This window comes from Trachypithecus francoisi, unplaced genomic scaffold, assembly GCF_009764315.1.
Source record: "Trachypithecus francoisi isolate TF-2019V2 unplaced genomic scaffold, Tfra_2.0 Lachesis_group8, whole genome shotgun sequence".
In the NCBI taxonomy this organism is placed as follows: Eukaryota; Metazoa; Chordata; class Mammalia; order Primates; family Cercopithecidae; genus Trachypithecus; species Trachypithecus francoisi.
In genome coordinates, this window is record NW_022681473.1 from 105,463,048 (window position 1) to 105,479,655 (window position 16,608).

At 42.6% G+C, this 16,608-nt stretch overlaps 1 protein-coding gene across 2 annotated transcripts in view; it reads left to right on the forward strand.

Moving 5' to 3' along the window:
* The window catches only part of PAFAH1B2 (platelet activating factor acetylhydrolase 1b catalytic subunit 2), a 28,418-nt gene that overhangs the window by 1,881 nt on the left and 9,929 nt on the right, over positions 1 to 16,608 (forward strand). For both annotated transcript variants that reach the window (XM_033206822.1, XM_033206823.1), the window contains exons 2-4: positions 6,836 to 6,923; positions 14,912 to 15,001; positions 16,126 to 16,242. In XM_033206822.1, the coding sequence (XP_033062713.1) occupies positions 6,843 to 6,923; positions 14,912 to 15,001; positions 16,126 to 16,242 (288 nt within the window). In that variant the 5' untranslated portion in view covers positions 6,836 to 6,842. The remainder of the gene's footprint in view (positions 1 to 6,835; positions 6,924 to 14,911; positions 15,002 to 16,125; positions 16,243 to 16,608) is intronic.

The window sequence follows — 16,608 nt, forward strand, 5'->3', positions numbered from 1 at the left end:
ACTGCAAGCTCCGCCTCCTGGTTCACGCCATTCTCCTGCCTCAGCCTCCCGAGTAGCTGGGACTACAGGCGCCAGCCACCTCGCCCGGCTAGCTTTTTGTATTTTTTAGTAGAGACGGGGTTTCACCGTGTTAGCCAGGATGGTCTCGAACTCCTGACCTCGTGATCCGCCCGTCTCGGCCTCCCAAAGTGCTGGGATTACAGGCTTGAGCCACCGCGCCCGGCCCAACAAAACTTGTTCTTCAGACCTTTTATTTGCATTCTGCTTGCTCGCTCTTTTTTTTTTTTTTTTTTTTTTTTTTTGAGGCGGAGTCTCAGTCTGTTGCCCAGGCTGGAGTGCAGTGGAGCGATCTCGACTCACTACAACCTCTGCTTCCCAGTTCAAGCTTACAGCAAGGCACGCGCCACCACACCCAGCTAATTTTGTATTTTTTTTGGTAGAGACGGGGTTTTGCCGAGTTGGCCAGGCAGGTCTTGAACTTCCGACCTTAAGTGATCCACCCCCTTCGGCCTCCCAGAGTGCTGGGATTGCAGGCGCAGGAAACCCAAAGTGACTCAGAAGTTTGTGTCTTACCACTGGGTAGCTCTTAGTTCTTATTTTATGTGTCCATAAGAGCAAATAATTTTTCATTTTAATTGGAAAGAATACAACAGTTGGAGCCTGAGCAACACGGCAAGACCTCCTCTCTACAAAATTTAAAAATTAGCTATATGTGGTGGCGTGCGCCTGTAGTCCCAGCTACTCTGGAAGGAAGAAATGGAAGGATCACTTGAGCCCAGGAGATCAAGACTGTAGTGAGCTGTGTTAAGCCACTTCACTCCAGCTAACGACTGACTGAGACCCTGTCAGTAAAAAACAAAAAAAACAAAACACAGCTGGCTGGGTGCCATGACTCATGCCTGTAATTCCAGCACTTTGGGAGGCCAAGGTGGCAGGATCACTTGAGCCTAGGAGTTGCAGGTCAGCCTGAGCAATATGGTGAGATCCACATCTACCAAAAAAAAAAGGTCAGGCAGCTTCTATTCAAAAGGATCGCTTGAATGCAGGAGGTGGAAACTGCAGTGACCGATGATTTCTCTCCACTGTGCTTTAGCCCGGGCAACAGAATGAAGTCCTGTCTCAAAAAAAAAAAAACGAAAACAAAAAGCCGGCCAGGCGCGGTCTCTCACACCTATAATCTCACCACTTTGGGAAGCCAAGGTGAGCGGATCACGTGATGTCAGGAGTTCGAGACTAGCCTGACCAATATGATTTGAAATCGCATCTCTACTAAAAATACAAAAATTAGCTGGGAGTGGTGGTGGGCACCTGTAATCTCAGTACTCTGGAGGCTGAGACAGGAGAATTGCTTCAAACCAGGAGGTGGAGGTTGCAGTGAGCCGAGATCGCACCGTTGCACTCCAGCCTGGGCAGCAAGAGCGAAACTCCGTCTCAATAAAAGAAAAGACAGTTTAATTTTTATTTTTGAGACAGGGTCTTGCTCTGTCCCTGAGGCTGGAGTGCAGTAGCGCACCGCCCCCCACCCCACCCCACCCCCAGCTAATTGTTGTGTTTTTTGTAGAGACAGAGTTTCACCATGTTACCCAGGCTGGTCTCAAACTCCTGGGCTCAAGCAGTCCACCTGCCTTAGTGTCCCAAAGTGTTGGGATTACAGGCGTGAGCCACTGTGCCCAGCCACAACAGTTTCTCTGATTTCCAAATTGTTTGAGTCTTCTATATGCATAGTTGTCTAGGTTATGCATTTCCAGCCTTGTTTTTATGGAGTCTCGCTCTGTCGAGCAGACTGGAGTGCAGTGGCGTGAACTCGGCTCACTGCAAGCTCCGCCTCCTGGGTTCACACCATTCTCCTGCCTCAGCCTCCTGAGTAGCTGGGACTACAGGCACCCACCACCATGCCCGGCTAATTTTTTGTATTTTTAGTAGAGACGGGGTTTCACCGTGTTAGCCAGGATGGTCTCGATTTCCTGACCTGGTGATCCACCTGTCTTGGCCTTCCAGAGTGCTGGGATTACAGGCGTGAGCCACCGTGCCCAACCCCTGCCTTGTTCTTAAAGATGTGATTGTGTGAGTTTGTAGCTCAGTTTTTCTTTTCCTCTTACTGAAAAATGTTACCAAGCCATGGGCATCAGTAAAACTGAAAGCTACTTTGTATTATAAGATTTTGATTGACAAAATAATACAAAATCAGAAGGCACAAAGAAACATATTTCTGCTCTGATACTTTGCCATTGTAGGGGAAGAAGGATCACCTTGTATTCATAGCGCCAAAAAAAAAAAAAAAAGACGGCCGGGCGCGGTGGCTCAAGCCTGTAATCCCAGCACTTTGGGAGGCCGAGACGGGCGGATCACGAGGTCAGGAGATCGAGACCATCCTGGCTAACATGGTGAAACCCCGTCTCTACTAAAAATACAAAAAACTAGCCGGGCGAGGTGGCGGGCGCCTGTAGTCCCAGCTACTCGGGAGGCTGAGGCAGGAGAATGGCGTGAACCCGGGAGGCGGAGCTTGCAGTGAGCCGAGATTGCGCCACTGCACTCCAGTCTGGGCGACAGAGCGAGACTCCGCCTCAAAAAAAAAAAAAAAAGACTATGTAATTGGGAATATTTGTGACCTCCCAGTTCTATCTGCCTTGTAGCTTCAGAAAAGTGACATTTTATTCCTCGATTTCTCTATCTGTATGCCTTTTTTATTTTCCCATGAAGAAATTTAGGGTTGAGGTAGAAATGTTTTGCTTAGGGTATCAGAATGCCATTGAATTTGGGTAGTAGAAAGTATAAGTGAAACAACTTAGTAAATTAGAATTTATCTTTTTTTATTTTCTTCCCTTTTTTTTGGACAGAGTCTTGCTCTGTCACCCAGAGTGGTGTGATCTCTGCTCACTGCATCCTCCATCTCCTGGGTTCAAGAGATTCTCATGCCTCAGCCTCCTGAGTAGCTGAGATTACAAGTATGTGCCACCAAACCTGGCTAATCTTTTGTATTTTTAGTGCAGACAGGATTTCACCATGTTGGCCAGGCTGGTCTCCAACTCCTGACTTCAGGTGATCCTCCCGCCTCAGTCCCCCAAAATGCTGGGATTACAGGTGTGAGCCACTGCGCCTGGCCTCTATATAGTCTTCTCTAATCAGAACGTAACATCATTTACTCAAGAGTAGGCCTTAGAAGTCCGTCACTCTGATTTCAAATCCCACCTGTCCTGTTTACCAGCTCTACTGTCATGGAGAAGTTTGCTTAGGTCTCTCTGAGCGTCACGTTTATTTAAATAACAAAGCTCATAGCACAGTGTCTGGTAAATAGTAAGTTCTTAATGTTATTTTAGATCAGTTGTTTGTCTGTTGGATGAACTCTGAAAATCCATGACTGTCTATTGAATTGTAGCTCTAAGCTGGGAGTGGTAGTGTGTGCTTGTAGTCCCAGCTGCTTGGGAAGCTGAAGCAGGAGGATCACTTAAGCTCAGGAGTTTGAATCCAGCCAGGACAACATAGTGAGGCCCTTCTCTTAAAATAATAAAGAGATTGTATAATGTATATAGATCATTGGTCTTGAAAGCATATATGTACCCTCTGGGAATGCATAAGAACCATTGGAATATAGGGAAAAAATCTCAGAACATTTATTTATTTAGAGACAAGGTCTCACTGTCGCTCAGGCTGGAGTGCAGTAGCATGATCACAGCTCACTGCAGCCTCCACCTCCTGGGCTCAAGCGATTCTCCTGCCTCAGCCTCCCTAGTAGCTGGGATTACAGGCAAGTGCCACAACATCTGCCTTTTTTTTTTTTTTTTTTTGGTATGTTTAGTAGAGATAGGTTTTGCCTTGTTGGCCAGGCTGGTCTTGAACTCCTGACCTCAGATAATCTACCCGCCTCAGGCTCCCAAAGTGCTAGGATTACAGGCGTGAGCCACTGTGCCCGGCTCAAGCAGTCCTCCTGACTCAGCTTGCTGAGTAGCTGAGACTATAGGCACTACCATGCCAGGCTAATTCTTTCAATTTTTTGTAGAGACGGGGTCTCATTTATTGCCCAGGATAGTCTCAAACTCCTGGACTCAAGTCATCTTCCTGCCTTGGCCTCCCAAAGTGCTGAGATTACAGGTGTGAGCCACCACACCTGGCTGAAATCTAACTTTTAAAAGAATTTAATTTTAAAAAGTTTTCTAATCTAGAAAAGGAAAAAAAGAGCTTCACTGTAATTTAAGATTCACATGAACAGTAGTTAGCATGTTTTATATACAAACATGTAGGTAGTGGGATGCATTTCAAAAATATCCTAGACTGGGCAGGATTCTAGGCCAAGCTCAGGAGTTTGAGACCAGCCTGGGCAACATGGAGAAACCTTGTCTATATAAAAGAAAAATACAAAAAGTAGCCGGGCGTGGCGGTGCATACCTGTAGTCCTGGCTACAGGCTGGGACTCCACCTTAAAAAAAAAAAAAAAAGACCTTGTCTTAAAAGACTTTTATTAACTAACATGTAAGTTTTAACTTGATTTAAGCCTAGACTTGAACTTAGACCCAAATAAACTTTTATGTAGAAAGTATAGAATGTTTTATTGGTTTAAAAATAAAGCAAGGCTGGGCTCAGTGGCTCACGCCTGTAATCCCAGCACTTCGGGAGGCCGAGGTGGGCAGATCACAAGGTCAGGAGATCAAGACCATCCTGGCTAACATGGTGAAACCTCGTCTCTACTAAAAATACAAAAAGCCAAATGTGGTGGTGGGCACCGGTAGTCCCAGCTACTCTGGATACTGAGGCAGGAGAATGGCATGAACCCAGGAGGCGGAGCTTGCAGTGAGCCCAGATCACGCCACTGCACTCCAGTCTGGGCGACAGAGCAAGACTCCATCTCAAAAAAACAAACAAAAAAAATAAAGCAAAACCTTCCACATTTTTTAATAATTTGTTTGTTTGAAACGAAGTCTTGCTGTTGCTGCAACTTCATCTACCAGGTTCCAGTGATTCTCCTGCTCCAGTCTCCCAAATAACTGCGACTTACAGGCATGCTCCACCACGCCTGGCTTATTTTTGTATTTTTTGTAGAGATGGGGTTTTCACTATGTTGGCCAGGCTGGTCTTGAAATCAGTGTTAGTATTATTTGCTTCTGTAATTTATTTTTCATGGGTGAAGATATGCATTCATGCTTGGGGCTTTTCACTTTGTGATTCTAAAAAACTACTACTTTGGCAATGTAGTGTGTTTTGTGTACTCAGTAAATACATATATTGAATGAATATAACTTGATCTTTTTTCTGAGAAAGCTTAGCTGTATCTGAGGATGTCAAGGGAAAGAAAAAGATTGCTTATATAGAAGATGACCTCCTTTTCTTCAGGAGATCGAGACCATCCTGGCTAACACAGTGAAACCCCGTCTCTACTAAAAATACAAAAAAATTAGCCGGGTGTGGTGGTGGGCGCCTGTAGTCCCAGCTAATTAGGAGGCTGAGGGAGGAGAATGGCGTGAACCCTGCAGGCGGAGCTTGCAGTGAGCCGAGATTGTGCCACTGCAATCCAGCCTGGGTGACAGAGTGAGTCTCCATCTCAGAAAAAAAAAAGATGACCTCCTTTTCTATAAACCAGAAAACCCCAGATTTTTTTCTTTTTTCTTTTTTTTTTTTGTAAAAAATTGGCCACACCCGGCCAATTTTTGTGTGTTTGTAGTAGAGATGGGGTTTTATTGTGTTAGGCAGGATGGTCTTGACCTCCTGACCTTGTGATCCGCCTGCCTTGGCCTCCCAAAGTGCTGGGATTGCAGGCGTGAGCCACTGCGCCGGCCGGTTTTTTTCTTTTTCATAGTCCTTTGCATTTGGAGCCTAATGTTTCTAGTGTATATTCTCCAGAATTGGTTGAAAAGTAGTCTGGTTTCTTATTTGTCTTTCTATTCATAGAAGATTAGCACTTCTAATTTTGCTGAATTTTACTTATTAGATGACATATTTGGACTCATTACTAAAATTTCTTTTCTTTTTTTTTTTTTTTTTTTTGAGTTAGAGTCTGGCTCTGTCACCCAGGCTGGAGTGCAGTGGTACAATTTCGGCTTACTGCAAGCTCTGCCTCCCTGGTTCAAGCAATTCTCCTGCCTCAGCCATCCAAGTAGCTGGGACTACAGGTGCATGCCATCATGCCCAGCTAATTTTTTGTATTTTTGGTAGAGATGGGGTTTCACCACGTTGGCCAGGATGGTCTCGATCTACTGACCTTGTGATCCACCTGCCTCGGCCTCCCAAAATGCTGGGATTACAGGCATGAGCCACCGCGCCTGGCCATCATTACTAAAATTTTCTTAGTGGAAACTTATCAAAAATAAAAATACCTAGTAAACATTTGTCAAAACCTAGTGCCAAGGCCTGTGACTACTTTTGTCAGAATCTGTGCTACAGTTATTTGTGTGATGTTTAGTAACCAGGGGATTGTAGTCATTGCAGTAGTAATTCTTAAGTGTGTAACTCTTAACAGCTGAAAAACTTCTGATGTAGATTTTATTGTACTGTAAGTATCTAATAACTGCTTGTGTCACTTGGTACTTACAGTAACATATAATCACAAAAAAGCTAGTATAGGTATAAAGTATGTACTTGGAGATTTTTAAAATGTACTGCACTGCGGCTAAGTCATATTCAAAGCTGTCTGGCAGTTTAGTGATGCTATATTTATGGGACTTAGTCATGTTCCGGAATTCGTCTCTACAGAAAGTAATTGTTTCTGTTCAGTTTCCCAATTGTTTGTAGGCAAACCACAATAAAACTTAAATTATTATTTAAAGCCTGATGTGTATAATAATATTTAAGTGGTTACAGACATTCCTGTTAACAAATGAAACATGACATAGACATTTTTTCACAGGTGTAGAATGAGCCAAGGAGACTCAAACCCAGCAGCTATTCCACATGCAGCAGAAGATATTCAAGGAGATGACCGATGGATGTCTCAGGTAAAGGGAAGTGCATATGTATCATTCACATGAGTTGAGTCTCTCCAGTTTTTTGTCTGTTTTGTTTTGGTTTTTGAAACAGGGTCTCACTGTGTTGCCCAGGCTGGCCTCAAACTGCAGGGCTCAAGTGATCTCCCACTTCAGCCTCCCATACAGCTGGGACTAGTGGCACATGTCAGTATGCCTGGTTTCTTCAATTTTTAAAGATCTTTTGATCAAAACTGCAAAGGGGCAATTGAAAAAAAAAAAAAAACACTCCAGGCTGGGCACAGTGGGTCACACCTATAAACCCAACACTTTGGGAGGCCTAGGTGGGTGGATCACAAGGTCAGGAGTTTGAGACCAGACTGGCCAATATGGTGAAACCCGTCTCTATTAAAAATAAGTTAGCCAAGGCCGGGCGCAGTGGCTCACGCCTGTAATCCCAGCACTTTGGGAGGCCGAGGCGGGCGGATCACAAGGTCAGGAGATCGAGACCATCCTGGCCAACATGGTGAAACCCTGTCTCTACTAAAAAAATACAAAAAATTAGCTGAGCAAAGTGGCGGGCGCCTGTAGTCCCAGCTACTCAGGAGGCTGAGGCAGGAGAATGGCATGAACCCGGGAGGCGGAGCTTGCAGTGAGCCGAGATTGTGCCACTGCACTCCAGCCTGGGCGGCAGAGCGAGACTCTGTCTCAAAAAAAATAAATAAATAAAAAATAAAAATAAGTTAGCCAGGTGTGGTGGCAGGCACCTGTAGTTCCAGCTACTCAGGAGGCTGAGGCAGGAGAATCGCTTGAACCCGGAAGGCAGAGGTTGCAGTGAGCCAAGATCACACCACTGCACTCCAGCCTGGGCGACAGAGCAAGACTCCATCTCAAAAACAAAAACAAAAAACTGTAATCCTGTGACCTGCGACAGATTGTACAAAGGGGGATTTTAATAGTCAACAAGAATTTGTTACTGTAAGTAAAAATGTAGTGTTACAAATGTCCTGCCTCTTCACCAATCTGATGTTGGAACTGGGAAATAGTTAGTTTTTTTATTTTGAAGTAATTTCAAAACTACACAAATGTTACAGAAATTTAGAAAGAAGTATCTTCATCTAGACTCACCAATTGTTAACATTTTACAATATCTGCCTAATTGTGTCTGCATCTATTTTGTTTTTGGGTTTTTTTGTTGTTGTTGTTGGTTTTTTGAGACAGAGTCTCACTGTTGCCCAGGCTGGAGTGCAGTGGTGCAATCTTGGCTCACTGCAACCTCCACCCCCAGCCACCCCGGGTTCAAGATATTCTTGTGTCTTAGCCTCCCAAGTAGCTGGAATTACAGGCGCCCGCCACCATGCTCAGCTAATTTTTGTATTTTTAGTAGAGACAGGGTTTTGCCATCTTGGCCAGGCTGGTTTCAAATTCCTGACCTCAAGTGATCTGCCTGTCTCAGCCTCCCAAAGTGCTGGGATTACAGGCGTGAGCCACCACGCCCTGTGTGCTGTGTCTATATCTATTTGTATATGTATATACTAACATAGTGGTTTTTTCTGAAGCATTTGCACTCATTTCTCTTTACCCCTGAATATTTCAACATGTTTTCTTAAAAACAAGGACTTTTGTTAAATAACTATAGGATAGTTATTAAAATCATGAGATGTAATATTGATATAATACTCCAAGGACCATATTCAGTTTTCTCCAGTTGTCCCAATAATTTTTTTTTTTTTGAGGCAGAGTCTCGCTCTGTCACCCAGGCTGGAATGCAGTGGCCGGATCTCAGCTCACTGCAAGCTCCACCTCCTGGGTTTATGCCATTCTCCTGCCTCAGCCTCCCGAGTAGCTGGGACTACAGGTGCCCACCACCTCGTCCGGCTAGTTTTTTTGTATTTTTTTTTAAGTAGAGACGGGGTTTCACCGTGTTAGCCAGGATGGTCTCGATCTCCTGACCTCATGATCCGCCCGTCTCGGCCTCCCAAAGTGCTGGGATCACAGACTTGAGCCACGGCGCCCAGCCCCAATAATTTTTTTTTTTAAGACAGAGCAGTATACAGTGACTCACCCCTGTAATCCCAGCACTTTGGGAGGCCAAGATAGGTTGGGAAGCCAAGGTGGGAGGATCACTTGAGCCCAGGATATCAAGGCTACAATGAACTATAATTGTGCCACTGCACTGCAGCCTGGATGACAGATCGAGACCTTATCTCAAAAAGAAAAAAAAAAAGATGTGTGCCACAGTTGATTTGCCCATTTCCTCTTTCATGGACATCTGGATCATTTATACCTTTATGAATAGTAACTACGCCAGGAGTAGTGACTCAAACCTGTAATCTCAGCACTTTGGGAAGCTGAGGCAGGTGAATCACTGGAGCCCAGGAGTTCAAGACAAAGGAAAGGAAAAGTAGTAACTAAACTAGATATCTTCATTATTCTTGTCTTAAGTTAATAGACTTTAATGAGCCCTGGCTGTAGAAAAATCAGTCAAATGGAAGAAAAACATACACAAATATTTTAAAAATTTTTTGGAGTCAGAGTCTCGCTCTGTCAACCATGCTGGAGTGCAGTGGCACCATTACAACTTCCTGCAGCCTTGGCTTCCTGGGCTTAAGTGATCGTCCCACCTTGGCTTCTCAAGTAGCTGGGACCACAGGTGCATGCCACCATGCCGGCTAATTTTTTTAAATTATTTTTTGTGGAGATAGGGTCTCACTATGTTGCCCAGGCTGATGATCTTGAACTCCTGGCCTCAAGTGATCCTACTACCTCACCCTCCCGAAGTGTTGGGATTACAGGCATGAGCCACTGTGCCTGACTTTAAAAATCTTTTAAGTATGGCATACTGAAATATTTGTACTTGGAATGGTATATCGTCAGTTTGCTTCAAAATAATCTGAGGATGGAGTGGGGCAGTAGTTGGGGGTATGACTGAAGTAATATAGGCCATAAATGATTGCTCTAGCTGGTAATTCATACATGGAGGTTCATTCTCTCTGAATGGAAGTGTTAATTCTCTCTGCTTTTGTATACATTTGATATTTTCCGTAAGTAAAAGGTTTGTTTTTGTTTTTGTTTTTGATTTTGAGATGGAGTCTCACTGTGTTACCCAGGCTGAAGTGCAGTGGTGTGATCTTGGCTCACTGCAACTTCCACCTCCTGAATAACTAGGATTAGAGGCGCCCATCTCCATACCTGACTAATTTTTGTATTTCTTTAGTAGCGACGAGGTTTCACCATGTTGGTCAAGCTGGTCTTGAACTCCTGACCTCAGGTGATCCAACCACCTTAGCCTCTCAAAGTGCTGGGATTACAGGCGTGAGCCACCACGTGCCTGGCCTAAAAGGTTTTCTTAAGGGTAATGTTGAAAGACTTGCCAAACATAATGTAAATCGTATCAAAACATATTAACCAGAAAAATAAGGCTCAGCAGCAGACTAAGGAAAATATACATGGTAAGTATTATAGATGAAGCATAGATATCATGTATTATCAATAAAAATATCCTAAAGGAACTAATATATAAGTATTTCAGTAGACATGATAGAAAGTGTTTAACTTTGTTTCCAAAAAGTGTAAATTAAAAAGTTAGGAAGAGAAAGAAAAATGTTAATATCTTATTCAGGTGCAAGTACAGTAAAACCAGTTCTAATATATTGCTGGAGTCCTTACAGATTGGTATATAGCCCTTTTGTTAAGAATTTGGAAATATGTCCAAAATTCATAAAAATACTGATTTTAAGAATTTCCAACGTAGGAAAAGCTATATATATATCCCTTTATTACGCTTATTAGATTCACAAAAAGAGGCCACTGGCAAGTCTGTCCACAGGAAGAAAAGCATGACCTGGGAGGCTGAGGCAAGAGGATGCTTAAGCACCAGAGTTCAAGACCAGCCTGGGCAACATAGACCCTCATTCCCCTCACCCCCCAAAAAAGCAAACAAAAATGTGTCATTGAGTGTATTCAGTAGAGTATATTAGGTGCAGTGGCTCATACCTGTAGTTCCAGCACTTTGGAAGGCTGAGGCCAGTAGATCGTTTGAGGCCAGATGTGTAGCCTAGGAAACACACCAAGACCCTGACTCTACAAAAAATAGAACAAAAAAATTCGCTGGGTGTGTGCCTCTAGTCCCAGCTTCTAGGGAGACCAAGGCAGGAGAATTGCTTGAGTCTGGGAGTTTGAGGCTATAGTAAGCTGTGATCATGCACTGCCCTACACCCTCGGTGACAGGGCAAGATCCTGTGTCTAAAAAAGAATATATGGCCATTAAAAGTTACGATTATAAAAACTGTGTTGCTACATAGAAAACTGGTTCTAGTATGATGTTAAATGCAACTATAATGGCTACCATTTTTCAAGTGCCTAGTGGGTGCCAGACGATATAGCTGGGAATCTTTAACAACTCTAAAATGGAGTTGCTAGCACATGTTAAAACCAAGGCACAAATTAAGTGCTGGTTTAAGATCACTGGACTAGAAAGTAGGTAAGCTAGAATTTGAACATTGGTTTTTTTCGGCCCCAGACATATAGTGCCAGAAAGAGGTGTCCATGATACTTAAACTATATAAAAGAGATAACAGAGGGTGTGAAAAAAGTTGAGGAGAAAATACTCAAGCATGGTCATAGTTACTAGGTTAAGGTGGTAGGATTATAGATGTGTTGTTTTGGTCCTTTCTATTTTTCCAAATTTATTACAACTATTAAACTTTAGGAGAAAAGTACTAGAACCTTTATCATAGCAGTCTTACATTCCACGACACTGGACAAACACAAGCTATTTTATTGGTGTGGAAAGGTAGCTGGGGCTGGGTGCAGTGGCTTGGGCCTGTAATCTCAGCACGTTGGGAGGCAGAGGTGAGTGGATCGCTTGAGTTCCAGACCAGCCTGGGCAACATTGCAAAACCCTGTCTCTACAAAAACCCCCCACCCCACAAAAAAAAAAGCTGGATATGGTGAAGTGCGCCTGAGGCTGAGGCAGGGAGGATCATGTAAGCCCTCCCTAGCCTGAGCCTGGGAGGTTGGGGCTGCAGTGAGCTGTCGTTCACAGCTGCCACTGTACTCCAGGCTGGGTGACACAGTGAAACCCTGTCTCAAAATCTCAAAAAAAAAAAAAAGAGAAAGGTAGTTGGTACTACAGTACCTGCAATAGGGAGTTGACATGATAGGAAAAAGCACCTATTCACTAAACTTTTATTCTTGCTCATGTCTCCTCAGTTTAAAAATATTTACTGAAACAGTAATTTTTAAAATATGTGTTTGCACAAAATATGGAAGCAAGGAAAAAGCTGTCCCTAATCCTGTCACCCTAAGAGAGGAAGTGTTTTTTTTTCTTTTTTTAAATAAATAAATGAATATATATATAGTTTGTTTGTTTAATTAGAGATGGGGTTTTGCATGTTGCCAAGGCTGGTCTTGAACTCCTAAGCTCATGTGATCTGCTCACTTTGGCCTCCCAGAGGCCTAGGATTACAGGTGTGAGCCACCACACCTGGCTGGAGGTGTTTTCATAATCTGTAAAATTATTTCCAGAAGTATTTCTGTCACTTTACACTTCACCTGTGGATGAATATCTGAGTTTTACCACAGCCTCATCTGTGTTGGTATTGTCAACAGAAGTACTTGAATAGTAACTCTTCCTTAATTCCTAAGGGAAACAAAATTGAACGTAGAGTTTGAGAAAAAGAAACAGCATTGGAAAGCTAGACATGATAAAGCATACCTGTAGTTCTAGCTACCTGGGAGGCTAAGGCAAGAGGATCACTTGAGCCCAGGAATTCAGTCCAGTTTGGGCAACATAGCAAGACCCCGTCTTTGGGAAAAAAAAGAGAGTAGGCCTTTGCCTGGACCTACATTACAGACCTAGAGCATTGTATAAATTTGTTTCAGGGATGAATATAAAAGTTTAAACTGGCCTGGCGCGGTAGCTCATGCCTGTAATCCCAGCACTTTGGGAGGCCGAGGCGGGTGGATCACCTGAAGTCGGGAGTTAGAGACCAGCCTGACAACATGGTGAAACCACGTCTCTACTAAAAATACAAAAATTAGCTGGGCATGGTGGCGGGTGCCTATAATCCCAGCTGCTCAGGAGGCTGAGACATAGGAATTGGTTGAACTCGGGAGGTGGAGGTTGCAGTGAGCTAAGATCATGCCACTGCACTCCAGCCTGAGTGACGTGAGATTCCATCTCCAAAAAGTAAAATAAAATAAAAATAAAAGTTTAGACTATGTTCTTTAACATTAATGGATAAAATTTATCTTTTTTCTTTCTTTTTTTTTCTTTTATTTCTTTTCTTCATAGTGAAGGGATCTCATGATGTTGCCCAGGCTGGTCTTGAATGCCTGGACTCAAGCTATCCTTCCCACCTTGGCCTCCTAAAGTGCTGAGATTATGGACATGAGCCACCACACCTGGCCAAAATCAATTTTAGAAAGTGTCTTGTACCTTTATAACAGAAAGAGGCACTCTGAGGAGATTACCACTGTTTATAAACTTGGATTTGACTGAAAAGGATTGAGTCCTAGTTTGCCAGTGTCTCACATTTGGAAGTTAACAGATATTTTCAAAGTCTGCATTCAAATAAAATACATGGAACCTGATTGGATCGTAGTTGAAAAAATGATGTTGTAATACTTTATCCAACTCTTGGAGCCATTTGAAAAATTGAATATGGACTGAATATTAGATATTATGGGATTGTTTCATTTCCTACTTATAATAATTTGTGGGTTTTTTTGTTTGTTTGTTTTTAAGATGGAGCTTCGCTCTTGTTGCCTAGGCTGGAGTGTAATGGCACCATCTCGGCTCACTGCAACCTCCATCTCCCAGGTTCAGGCAATTCTCCTGCCTCAGCCTCCTGAGTAGCTGGGACTACAGGCACCCGCCACCATGCCTGGCTAATTTTTGTATTTTTATTAGAGATGGGGTTTCACCATGTTGGCCAGGCTGATCTCAAACTCCCAACCTTAGGTGATCCGCCCGCCCTGGCCTCCCAAAGTGCTGAGATTACAGGCATGAGCCACTGCGCCCAATTTGTGGTTTTATAAGAAGATGTTCTTACTCTTAGGAGATGCATGCTTAGGAGATGCATCATGGTGAAGAATCATAATGTTTGCATTTTACTTCACAAATAGTCCAGCAAACATGCACGCATACGTAGAGGTAAAGTAAACATGGGAAAATACTATCAGTTGTTGAATATAAGAGGCAGATGTGTATGTTCATTTTACTATGTCAACTTTTCTGTGTATTTGCAATTTTCTTAATAAAAGTTTAAGGAAAAGGTAAACTTCTACATAGTGTATTACATGTATTTTTCTATTCTGGTTTCATTAGAAATCTGGGTTTCTTGAGAGTACTAGAATGATCAGTATAGTAAGGGTGAGAAGAAAGTTCAAACAGTTAATTTATAGAATGAGAGGAATAATCTTTGGGGATAGACTAAAAAAATGTGTAACAACAGTAACTGCTTGGACAGCTGTTCTTTCTAGGCCAAGAAGTCTCACAGGAAAAGAAATACCAGTTTCTTTTTTTATTCAAAACAATTTTTTTCTGGCTGGATGTGTGGCTCACACCTGGAATCCCAGCACTTTGGAAGGCTGAGGTGTGCAGATTGCTTGAGCTCAGGAGTTGGAGACCAGCCTGGGCAACATGGTAAAACCCCATCTCTACAAAAAATTAGCCAGGCATGGTGGCATGAGCCTGTAGTCCCAGCTACTCAGGTGGCTGAGGTGGGAGGATGGCTTGAGCCCCTGAAGCAGAAGTTGCAGTGAGCCAAGATCATGCCACTGTACTCCAGCCTGGGTAAGAGAGCCAGACCCTGTCTTAGGAAAAAAAAAAAAAAAAAAAAAGTTGTTTTTGTAGAGGTGGGATCTTGATATATTACCCAGGCTAGTCTCAAACTCCTGACCTCAAGTGATCCATCCTCCTGCCTTGGCCTTCCAAAATGTTGAGATTACAAACATGGGTCACCACACCCAGCCAGAAGTGCCAGTTAATAATTTTTCTTTCTTCTTCAAACCAGCACAACAGATTTGTTTTGGACTGTAAAGACAAAGAGCCTGATGTACTATTTGTGGGAGACTCCATGGTGCAGTTAATGCAGCAATATGAGGTAAAGGTGGAAGGGGTGAGCGTGGTTCTTGGCTACTCATGTATAACCATTCATTACTAATAGACTTTCATTCTGAGCTGAGCTTATTTGTGCCTCTTAGAGAAGCCCTAATTGAGGTTATAAGAGAAATCAAAGCTACCTAAAGGGATTTTCTTTTCTTTCTTTTAACTTGGACATGTTCTGATCTGAAGCATTGTTTATAATGAAACTTCCCCTTTTAGTCTGGTTTCTGAGAAGCTTAATGTTATGTTTGTTTATATTTACTCTAGTCAGATTGTCAGTTATTATTTGTAACTTATATTTCCCATTTGTATTTGCTGATAACGTGTATATCCGAGTCATGATTCTTATTTATATTTTGCCATTTTCCTATTTCATATATTTTTGTGGTAAGCTATTCCCGATCTTGTATGGTTAGGCATTTTTCCATGGGAAATTTATTATTTTATTTATTTATTTATTTTTTGAGACCGAGTCCCACTCCATTGCCGAGGCTGTAGTGCAGTGGCACAACCTCAGGCTCAAGAGATTCTCATACCTCACCCCTCAAGTAGTTGGGATTATAGGCATGCACCACCATGCCTGACTAATTTTTGTATTTTTAGTAGAGATGGGGTTTCACTATGTTGGCCAGGCTGGTCTTGAACTCTTGGCCTCAAATGATCCACGTGTCTTGGCCTCCCAAAGTGCTAGGATTATAGGCTTGGGTCACCGTGCCCCGCCCCAGGGGAAATTTAAAAGAAAAGATAGCTTTAATTTTTTTTTTAGCTCTAGCACTCTAAATTTCTTCATCTCTTGTTTCCACTTCACCCTGTTTGTATAGTTCAGTAAGTGGAAAGGAGAGTTTGTTGAGTTGACAGCTTAATTATTAATGTTGGTACCTTTTAGGGGGCATCAGATTGAGTTGTGACTCATTTCTTGAGCTGAAACCTAAGGCTACATTAAGAACTGAGTTACACAGTGGTATTTTCAACGTCCTTAAACAGTGAGTGTCACACCATTGCAGTGTTATCTTTAAATACAGGAAAAGGAAATTATTTCTAATGCTTTGCAACACATTGCAATTGAAAGATTAAACTTTCCCCTAGTTTTAGCTGCACTAAATCAAGTTTTTCTTTTTTTAGATATGGCGAGAGCTTTTTTCCCCACTTCATGCACTGAATTTTGGAATTGGGGGAGATACAACAAGACATGTTTTGTGGAGACTAAAGAATGGAGAACTGGAGAATATTAAGCCTAAGGTGAAATGAAAGTTACTTGTCAAAGAATGTCATTAATCTTAAGTGTCTTTTGGATAGTTAAATAGTCTGAAACTGGTAGTAAAAAAAAAAATTGGTTCTTTAAAGACCTGTTTCGCTATTTGTTTCATGCCTCTTTAAGGTAAATGATACTGTCATTGCCTAAGAATATATCAAAATATATAATTAAGAAACTAGTGAATTGTTTGCCTATTGGTGTATTTGTAGTTGTTATAATTATCTTCTTAAATTGAAGGAAGAGGTTTTTTTTTTTGAGATGGAGTCTTGCTTTGTCGCCCAGGTTGAGTGCAGTGGTGTAATCTTGGCTCATTGCAACATCCGCCTCCTGGGTTCAAGCGATTCTCCTGC